The 10,971-nt window shown below is 43.7% G+C and overlaps 1 protein-coding gene across 1 annotated transcript; it reads right to left on the bottom strand.

Annotated features, from left to right (window-relative positions):
• Nucleotides 1-673: 673 nt before the first annotated feature.
• sync (syncoilin, intermediate filament protein) lies at nucleotides 674-4,961 on the bottom strand. Its single transcript, XM_029168048.3, has 6 exons — nucleotides 4,803-4,961; nucleotides 2,570-3,911; nucleotides 2,275-2,489; nucleotides 1,935-2,142; nucleotides 1,736-1,860; nucleotides 674-1,661 (listed from the first exon to the last, which is right to left on the bottom strand). Exons 2-6 carry the CDS (start codon nucleotides 3,869-3,871, stop codon nucleotides 1,634-1,636), a joined length of 1,878 nt encoding a protein of 625 aa, XP_029023881.1. The 5' UTR covers nucleotides 3,872-3,911; nucleotides 4,803-4,961; the 3' UTR covers nucleotides 674-1,633.
• Between the last annotated feature and the right edge of the window lie 6,010 nt (nucleotides 4,962-10,971).

The following is a 10,971-nucleotide window of genomic DNA, read 5'->3' as shown; positions in this document are numbered from 1 at the left end:
GGAACAGGCATGTTGTCGGTTCTCTCGAAGGGAGACGTTATAATAGACAAATCTACTAAAGTGGGTGGGATCGGAAAACAAAAATAAAATTAAATAAGAAAAGTGTTTTTTTTGTTAGTTTTGGTCTGACGACTGATTTTTTTGTTGAATAGAAAGTATTAACATTTGCATAGCACATACAGTATATAAAATGTTCCTGAATTAAATAAATAAGTGTATTGCTGTCGTTTGTGTCATTGTAAACCTAGTTTGGGTTATCTCACTGTCTGTTTCAGGTGTATTAAGGCATTAAGTGGAGACTTCATATTAATCTCTACCTATAGTGCCTACAGGATTTGAGTGAATGTCACTTTGTGTTTCTAGTGTTTTTGAGATGTGCCCCTGTCATCTCACCCAATGTTATGATGTTTAGTGTTGTTTTAAAAAATTGATTTTACCTGTCACTGTATATAGGATTCACCACCATATGACTAAATGCAGAGAAGAAGACATAAAAAGTACATAACAGTGTCATCTAGTGGTCCAGAACTACTTGAACCACCATCTCCCATTAACGTGTGCCTGTAAATTATATTTACACATTTTGTTTAACGGTATCAATCAAAACACCACTGCTATATAACAGCCACCATAAACATGTATGGCTGCTCTCAATATGTACTGCTTCTGAAATACCTTTGTCTATTCTAAATAGAATCTGTGTAACTGGGGAAAAGATGACCAGATAATACTGAGGATTGCCCTCCTGCATTACTGCTTAGTATCAATCAATCCACCAGTGCCTAGTTTTTGTTTCTCACTTACTGGTGACATCATCTTGTTTTATAACAAAGTTAATTGTACCCCATTTTCTATGTGAAGAGTAATCGAAATCACACAGTCAGTCAGGATTTTTGACTTCTCCTAGAATTTCAAAACAACAACTGAAAAGAAGTTAATTTGCTGTAGTTAATCACGATTGAAACAGAACTCTCCATAATGTTCACCATGTTGCCTGAATCAGTACTTTGCTGATAACAATTTAAACTTAATGAGCCACTGCTAATGTCATGTCTGACATATTCAACAGCAAGTAAGACCGGCTAAAAAAAAGGTGCTGATTATGGCCATCATCCTAACCAAAACGTTAGATCAAGACCAGTTTTTCAGAGGATTTTGTTTCAAGCCATTTACATTTTTATTTATACCGTTGCAATTACTTTACCCCTACATATAATGTTAGTGAAGCAGGTGTTTATTATACATCATGCTGTGATCAATCCCTGGGTTTTTGTCTGGTGTGACGCGTCTGTCTGCAGAGCTTGTTTACTCTCACTGCCTCCCACTGTTTACGTCTTCAGCTGCGTTGCCCTTATAAGTGCACGAGCAGCTCGCTGGTCCTTGGCCACTTAAGTTAAGTCATCAGTCGCACTCAGATCACAAGAAGCATAAGCCTTCTTGTAATCTTATTCATAACAAAAAACCTTTCTACAAGCAGAAGTGTTATTCAGCTTCAGACTGCTAATAAATCCTGTGGCTCTCAACCTCAGTAAGTGCGTAGTGCAATTATTGGCATTATGCTGCAGATTTAAAAAATATATATCATTATAAGCAACAACATTTTAAAAAACAAGCTCAAGTTGTGTCCTCATGCTCAGACGCTGTGCTCCTCAGTTGCAGCCCTGCAAATAAAATGTTTTCGTAAATGCATGTTTCTCAGTGCTAATGCAGAATAGATGAATGAATCAAATCTTACATGTAAAGGCGGAGCTGTTTGGCGAGGCTGTCTCTCAACCCCTCGGTCTCCTTGGTTTTCTTCTTCTGAATCTTAAGCTCTGTCTTCAGCTCCCTGCTCCTCTCCTCCAGACAGCACACCGTTTCCTGAAAATGACGGCAACTGTGCTGAGCACTGCTCATCTGCAGCCGGCAGCTCGCAGTTCCACATTCATGCTCACCTTATACTGGCCCACGTCCTCTCTCCAGTGCATGCGGATCAGTTTGAACTTCTCCTCCAGACAAGCTTTCTGCAGCTTCAGCTTTTGGGCCTCCTCCGTAAGAGGTCCCAGCTGTGCCTTCAGCTCCTGAGCCTGCTCTTTGGCTTTCACCAGCGCCGCAGCTGCTGCCTCCCTCCTCTTCAACAGCGCCAGCAATATGGGTTCATACCTGGTCGAAGCAACAGTTAATGAGTTTCTGAGCAAAATGTAAATAATGTATGAGAAATAAGTGCCATTAGTGGGAAACAGCCTCAAAATGCTACATAATGAGATCATTTTGCCAAGCACCACTAGCCAGCACCTGTCCTCCAGGGCTCTCAGCACACCCTGCACATACTGCTGGATGTCCCCACAGGAGTGCCTCCTGCACTCGGTCAACTCCTCCTGGGTGTTGGGCGTCTGACCCGAGCTGTGGGCATCAAGTCGTGCTTGTAGTTCCAAGAGCAGCTTTTGTTGCGTCGTCCTGATCTGACAGCCTTCTTCCGTCAGCTGCAAAGCCACGGCCTGCAGCTGCTCCTGTGACATTAGAATAGAAAAGATTTTTAAAAATGTTATTAAACCCAAAATGCTCAGATTTTGACAAAATCATCTCATACGTCTTCTGTCTTCAGCAGCTGCACTGCGCGATGCTGGCTGTTGAGCGTGGCCTGGCTGTGAGCACAGTCCCTGGCCACGATGAAGAGCCTTCTCCTCATCTTCCTCAGCTCGTCCTGAAGCCCCTGTCTCTCCAGGTTGATCTTCCACACCCTCCTCTCTTCCTCGGCTCTCTCTTCCTTCAGGTTGTGTATCTCCCTCTTCCTCTCTTCCCTTCTCGCCTCTTCCTCCTTCTGCAGCACATTCATCAGCTCTGTCACTTTGCCATTTATCGCCTCCTCTGTCTCCTCATTGCTCTCTTCGGTGGCCCCTCTGTCTTTTTCCCCTCTCAGCTCCAGCACCTCCACCAGCAGCTTCTTCCTCTTCTCATATAGCAGCTGCACACCTTCTATGCACGCCTCCATCTGAGCCTCCAGCCCTTGTAGTTCATCGGCACCAGATCTGAGAAGGGTCATGTCCATCGTGACATCCTGTTGATCTGGCATGTGTGTTTCACATATGTCTACTTCTGCCTCTGTGCCTATAGTAAACATATATTCTGTCTTTGTTCCTTCACAGCACATTGCATCACTTTCTTCAGTATCTAATGGCTTCGTAGGCCTAGAAAATGTAAGTGCATCTAGATCCTTCTGCTCTGCTTTGAAACTGCTGTTCTTTGAAGTGGTGTCATGATCTGTGCGTTCTAGCTGCATTGGCTGGGCCTCCTGACTCTCTCTTTCCCTGCTGACATGAGGGTTCGGACCGATGTGCACATATTCTTGGCTTGTGTCTGTAGTCCAGCCTTGGGACTCAAAATCCATCCTTGTGTCTTCCACGGAGCTGTCCATCATGGCCAACATCCCCAGCAGCTGGCCCTCAACCTGCACCATGGTTTCACTCAGTGCTTTGCCTGCTGAAGTCAGAGGCATGTCTGTCTTCCTGTTGTTGGCGGTGCCTGTGCTTTTTGATCCAGCTCCATGCACGTGCGTATCAATGTAGCTCGAGGACGGATATGTCTGGGGAGGTGCGTTTATTCCTGTGTAGCTCTTCATCGTCACTTCGTCCGTGTCCTGATTTCCTGAGAAGCGAGAGGTAAAGGGGAGTCCAGTGAGCTCCTCGCAGCTCTTCAACAAGTCGTCCATCTCCTGTAAGTACGGCCCGATTAAAGCTGACGGATTCAGCTGTACTCGAGTAAAGCTGAGTCCAGACTGGGTCGTGTTGCCTTCTCTGTGTTCCACGATGCTTCTGTTTGGATCTCTGTCATCTTCTTTAATGAAGAGAATGTCAACTCCAGCAGAGGAAGCATCATCTTCCATGTCCTCCATTAGTTTAGCTTTATTCTTGTAGCGTGTCTTAGAACGTCCCCTGACAGAAGCAGATAAACACATTAGACAACTCTCAAAAGTTCATATATCCACAGACGAGCTGGGTAAAAAGTCTGGCCAGATGTTTTCATAAACTACATCATCGGCATATGTGGGCATGTGGAGTGTTGACTTCTAGTAACTAAACCATAAGTCCATCAACAGCTTGGCCTCAGACACCCCTCAAACAGCCCCCCGCCATGACTTAATAACACTATAATAATGATACTGACAGCTGCAGCATTTCATAGTTAGCATTAGCAGGATGATTATCATGAACTTTGTGCCAATGGTTGGGCATCTGCACTCTAATGTAGCTGTAATTTCAGCCTTTGACATCTGTCCCAATGCTGTCCAGAGATTCACAGAGAGTAAACTGATCAAACTGACCCAACAGTGAAAGAAATTTAAAGCCAGGTGTTGACATTTAGTTCATCGCTGCTGTTTTGGCCAACAAATATGCAGATACAGCAGCGGTGGCTGCATGTGGGGACTACCAAGAGGGTGCAGCTCCGGCCACCTTTTGTCCCCAGTGCCGTGGGCTGCTCAGTGTGGGGCTAGACTCACAGAATACAAGCCTGCAGGGGCATGTTAGTGTTAGTGACCAGCTGTCTTGCTGCAGGACAGGCCTGGGCACAAGGCACATTCTTTCAGACCCGCCACCACCCACTCAAAGCACTGACCTACATTTGCGGAACATTCTAAACATAAACTTTCTTCTCCAACTTTCACTTAATCTGTCTTTTTATGATACATTTTTAGTTTTTTTTAATCTTATAAAATAGTGACTATGAGAGAGTTGTTTCAAAGCTATGGATTGAATAAAGGCTTAAGAAATTTTCTTTTAGCTGAGGTAAAGTTCTAAGTCAACATTAAAAGCAGTTGAACTTACTTGTCCGTTTATCGCGGTTTCCTCCTCGTGCTGAATCGTCAGGATGCGTTAGCAAAGCAAAGTGAGCGACAAAGAATGAGCGGGTGCACAGGAATGAAGGGGGGTGAAGGCAAGTGAACCCAGCCTCCTCTGTCCCTCTATGTCAGCCTGCTGCTATGAGACCGTGGCTACATCAAATGTGTTTAGGTTTATAAATATACAGTGGGCAGGGAGAAAGAGGAGCCCCAGCAAACCACTCCAGCCCCAGAGACATAAAGGATTAGTCAAAGAGGACCTCTTAGGCTTAGACCCAACCCTGGCACTAATACTGTATGTTGGTTTTGTTCTACACAATATTTACTGTGGAGCAATATCAATATTGCTAATAACACAACAATTTTTCTCCAAATGGTTGCACACATAAATAGTTCCAGAAACTTGATGATGATTGACACTTATTTATATATACGTTTAATTTGTCCAATGCCAGAGCGGCTGGTGAAATCATCTGTGACATTTGTTATGGCTGTCGGTCGTTGGTGGGTTTATAGTTGTTATGTGTTAACGACGAGAGAGAACAGCCCCAAGATTCAACACATGCCCACTCATTATTGAGCCTTTAAATAGCTCCCTGCTTTTACTGTATCGGTCCACTTCCCATGAGGGGATTGGTTTTCACATAAACTTGTGACCCCAACAATAACCCGGTGGAGAGTTCACCCTCATCCAGAAAGAGAAAGGAGTTCAGGGCTGCAAAATGAAAAAATGCTGAATGAAACAGAAGTATATTTCTGTTTTATTACACTGTATTTTAAGTCTGGAATGTCTAGTTACCACTAGAGGACGCTACAGTATAATCCCTGCAGAAGGATAACATAGGAGGAAACTACTGTAATATGTCTCACAGCCTGAACATAAATCAATGTACTGTACGATAGTAGTCATTATTAAACTGTATGCGTTGAACTTAAGTATAAAGTCTGTGTTTACTTTTAATTTTACACAGTTTTAGTGCTGTATATAACCAAATAATTTATAATATAATCCAGATGAGATGGTAAAGAAATGATGTCATATAAAACCTACAATGAAGTAATTATTGTAAACTCCACATGACCCTTGTTACTAAATGGCTTTTATTTGCAGCTAACACCCTGTGAATTGTTGACGACATCCTGCTTTCGTGGTTCCAATAACACCCTGACGCACCTTGTACTTAGGCAAAGATGTAATGTTTATCTAATTCGCTCTTGTTGACCGCTTGTGCCTGTGTTCTGGCTCTGAGCGCTGAGTTTCAGGAGAGGGACCATCATTTGGATGACGTTATGTCCAGGAACATTCAAACCAAGCTGTGGACGTGAAGAGTGTGTGAGTGTGTGAGTGTGTGAGTGTGTGGGTGCAGAGAAGGACAAGGGGAGAAACCAAATATTTAAGGGGGCGTTGTGGTTTAGGCCTGAGTGTCCCGCTGAGATACACCATATGTTGGACGCTCATTTGGACCCGTCTGTTGGTGTCTGCTCCAATATGCAGCCGTGTCCAAACTGACCTGAACTGAACATCCTGTCAGCATGTCCTCAAATTACTGCTGCTTTTCCTTTTTCCAACATTTAACTCTCTTACAAACATTAATAAAGTGCGTTAGTAGTTTAATTAGTAAAGATCAAATGTAGTGTTTCTCTGTTGGCAGAATCTCAGTCTGGATCCAAATGTGTTCCCCTCTGTTCTGCATGATATTTGCACATGCTTTAAAATGCTTTAACTTACAAATGCATCGAGCTGCTTTTCCTGAACTCGAGCTTGTGTTTTGCACACGGCGAACATTGCATCGATGTCTCACTATGGCTAAGTGTGTTTTAATGACACTCAGTGTTTATATTATACCCCGCAGAATTGTCGGACCCCATTTTCATGCTGTTATCAGCCACACAGTGTTTGCACCAAAAGCCTTTTCAAAGTTTAAAGGGTCACTTACTTTAATAAAGCGTGGGCCCGTGTTTTCTTTAGTGCTTTTTCCACTGTTATGGCTTAAAGCATGTTTCCTCTACACCTGCCATTAAATGACCCACAGCAGCTCTGTAGCTTCCTACAGTGATGTGTACACAATACGACAACACTGATGTATGTATTGTATGTGCATGTAACCTAAAGCTTGAACTCTGGGCTGCATAGAGTTTCACATTTAACTGCAGTTTTTGAGTGTTTCCAAAATACCCTCATGTTCAAGCGTTGGAGAAGAGACCAGTTTCACTGCACGTGTGTGACCTTTACACTGTTGCATAGTTACAAGCAGTTCCCACGAAGAAGAGCTGCAGATGAGAAGAGCTGATAAGAGGAGAGTCAGTGAGGGCCACAGTGTGTAGCATGGATGAATCCATGAGAGCATCATTACATCATAACAAGTTGGTTTACTCACTACTCACTCATGTCTTCACTTGCTGTAGGTCTCTCAACAAGGACAATCATCTCGCAAGAGGGTATGACATATGTTTGACAGTTTCTAGTAACTGAATTGCATCACTAGCGGTTCAGTCGGTGTCACAACTCAGACTAACCTGTTTTAGGATCTGTAGATTTGTTTCACAGTTTCACTTAATTTACGTGTTCATCATGATAAAACAGTCCTTGGGATTTCTGTTGAAACACAAATCTGAGAACTTTTAAATCACAAACAGATTTGGGTAAATACCTTAAGTTGGAAACACCCCATACTGTAGAAGAATGAACCCTCAGCTTATGGAGCACCACTTAAACTAACTATACACATACATCCACTCTAATTTTGACACAGGCCATTTGAAGAACCCCAGTTTATTATCAAAAACACCAGACCTGCCAGTTTAGGGTAAACTACTGCATTCTTCTAGTTTTACTCATCTGCCTCCAGAAGACCATCATACAGTATATTTTAGACATAAAAAGTTACATATGATGTTGTGACTGCTCTTAGTATTAGGCTGGCAACAATCACTTCCTTGCACAATGTGAAATGACAAATGTGTTCTTAATCCCTGTTGTTATCACAAATGGCTTCACAGGAGAGACTCGGCGCTTACTCTGTTTTCAGCTGTCTTAATTAGACGCCGAACGCGTGTCAATTCTGTTATTTCAAAAACCTTCGACAGAGGTCACCTCAGGTTTCCTGCCTGACGTCAGCCGCCTCGTTTGAACGACCCCCCGGAGAGAGTGAATGAGGGAGAGACAAAGAAGGATGGATGGATGGATGGAAAGCTTGTGGCCTGTTTCTGTCCAATCCTAAACAACACAGCAGCAACCACACCCTCCCAGGAATTCCTACTGCAAAAATATTCCATGTTTTGTTTGGAGGAGTTCAGCTCCAAACGTATCCAGGGTTTTATTTTTATCTGGTTTGTCCCCAGAAGCATATTCATTGGCTCAAATAGGTCTGCAGGGTTTTTATTTTGTGTGTGTGTATCTTTGACTGTGTTTTATTATTTTAGTTGCCTTGCACTCCATGGACATGGCATCTGTTTATGTTTGTCCAGGAAAGTTTCACCATCTCACTGACCACTGCAGAGGATATTATACCATGTGTGAATTAGTTTCATTTTATTTTACATGCATTCATTTCAGTCTTTAGGGAAAAAGAGAGCACAATAACAACACAAAGTGGTTTATGATCACTGAAAATGACTGCTCATTGGCCTTTTGGCTAATGGCTCCCCAAAGGCATCATGAAACAAATAACGTAATTTTCAGCTTATATTGTCTCTTCCATTGTCAGCCATTCACAGTAGACATTGAGTGGCTTCGTTCTGAAGGAAGGACAGCGACCTGTCCTAACAGGGACAAGTGCTGCTGAGCTGAGACAGTTGTAGTTCATTATCCACCTTTTGGCTTGAACAGCTCTAACAGTTTATATGGTTACAGTAAGTCCCTATGTATTTGTAGGCTGGTGGCAGAAAGACTTCTCTGTTGCACTGTGGAGTCTCCTCTGTATGTTTTACTGCTGCGTATCAACCTGCAACTCCTCCCTTTTCCTCTTTTACAACTATTATTACATGCCATAATTCTCTCTCCCTCCACATTTCCCTCTCCCATCCATTTCCATCCCTCACATTCTCTCAGTTGGTGGATGTTATAAATAGTGGGCCGAGGAATGTTTTGGAGAGTCTCCTTCGTTTCTGGCGCTTTACATTACTCAGCGTGTCTCACAGAGCGCTTTCGAAGAGCGGTTCGGGCCTGCGTCGGTGTTATTTGAGAACGGGACCAAGAGGAGCAGTCGGTGCAGAAAGAATGCGTCTGTTGCAGGACAAAGGCGGGTCAGGAATGATAATGCTGGTCAGAGAGAGCTGAGCTTATCCCGACCGGCAGTATGGATTTCCTGCCTGCAGTCACGTTTAACACAGTCACACACAAACACACAAATGAAATAGACAAAAAAAGTTGAAGCTGTTGTCACTGGTTGTGACTGCACAGTGTCGGCCTCGGTTATTTATTGTAATCTGTAGGTTGCTGGTTACAGTATATCAGATGACAGCGGCTATGATAAGTTGGTTTATTACAGGTTGTGTAAGGTCTTCAGAGGATGAGTTAGTGAGTTTGGTTTTCTTACAGCTCTTCTCACAGCAGGACCTATTCAGCATCACTATTTGTTGAAATATCACTACAAATACTGGATGAGTTGTGTTTATATTTGTACAGACATTTGTGGTCTGCAGAGGATGACCCTTGATGACTGTTGTGATTCCCACATTCTTCCTCTAATACTCTCAGCTGGGGGATTTTTGTGATTTTGCTTAAACTTTGGTATCATACATTAGCATACACATTCATGACCCCCACAGGATGAACCATGACAAACCTGCATCATCACCAGTTCTGCTGTAGATTCTGCCGCGAACCATATACTTCCAGTTAGGCTGCCATGTAAATGGTAACATGTGCTGCACATCAGCTTGTTAGCATTTCCATTGTACGTTGCAATGCTGACATCAGCATTTGGCTTCAAGAATATCTGTATGAGCAGCAGCTACGCTACAGAAGCACTTTATCAGTTCTTTTGCGCTGATTCGCTAAATAAAACATTAGCTTGTGGGTATTTTATGTTAAAAACTCAAGATGAAAACACGACGGGGGGGGGGGGGGGGGTTGGGACTGGTGATACATTCCCCAGTAGACTCCCAGTGTTCTAGTGGTTGCCTTACACAGACACACAGCAGCCCCCTCACAGCTGCAATGAAAGTGGCTGTTTTCTGTTGTATCTCCGTGGCAACGTTGAAACATTTCAATCTGGGAGTACGAGTGAACCAAACTATGACTCATTTAAACCCCTCCCTGCAGACCAGCGCACACATACCGTGTGGATTCCCCCCCGACCTCACACGTGTGCACACGCACACCAGACAAAGTCAAAGGCTCGTGGCATGAATCATTTCATGTGCATCGCTCTGCTGCAGCTCAAAGGTGGAGACTGGAATGGAGAATGGAGGCAATCTGGAACATGTATTCTGACAACGTGGACTCTACTTTGACATAATATTTACTTTGCTGAGTAAAAACTAGTGAAGTAGCGCTATCACTGCATGATATACACCTAGCTGAGGTCAGTGTCTTCTACTTTGTTAGAACGTCTGACTGACAGCGGTTTCTTTGGGTCATGTGCCAGATTTAGGCCTGGAATCCCGACAGACCGGTAACTCGGTTGCCTCATCTCAGGAGCTAAATGAAGCCAGTGACCTGTCTCTCTAAGCAGGTCATGTGGAAGTGACAATGCAAATGTTGAATGTGTTTATACTGTAGTTGATGGCTCGGTATAAAATATTCATCATCCTTTAGCATCGCTAACTGTGTATTTTTGAACCAGGTGCTTTGTTTATATTGCAGATATTAAAGTGAGTTGACATTTGTTGATGATGCGACGTTAGCTTTACTGTAACAAAAGTACAGAGTGGACGACGGTCCCATCGGTCCACACGTTGCCCAGTGCCTCCCTCATCATCCGGCCCAGATGAGCCACTCCCACGACACATCCACACAAACGCTCCACCAACTCCAGACAACCACCACCCGCCCGCACAGTGATGACATCTTGTCTCGTCCCCCCCACAATGCAATGTGAAGCTGGCGTCTGATTTCAGCGGCCGCGTGGAGCGCTGAACGCTCGTTCCACCAATGTGTCTAAACGTGTGCCTGTCATGTTTAACGGGGGCAGATCAGCGACAGGAAGGAG

This window comes from Betta splendens, chromosome 11 (assembly GCF_900634795.4).
Source record: "Betta splendens chromosome 11, fBetSpl5.4, whole genome shotgun sequence".
Lineage (NCBI taxonomy): Eukaryota > Metazoa > Chordata > Actinopteri > Anabantiformes > Osphronemidae > Betta > Betta splendens.
Note: the sequence above shows the minus strand (reverse complement) of the source record. Positions and strands in the feature narration are given on the sequence as shown.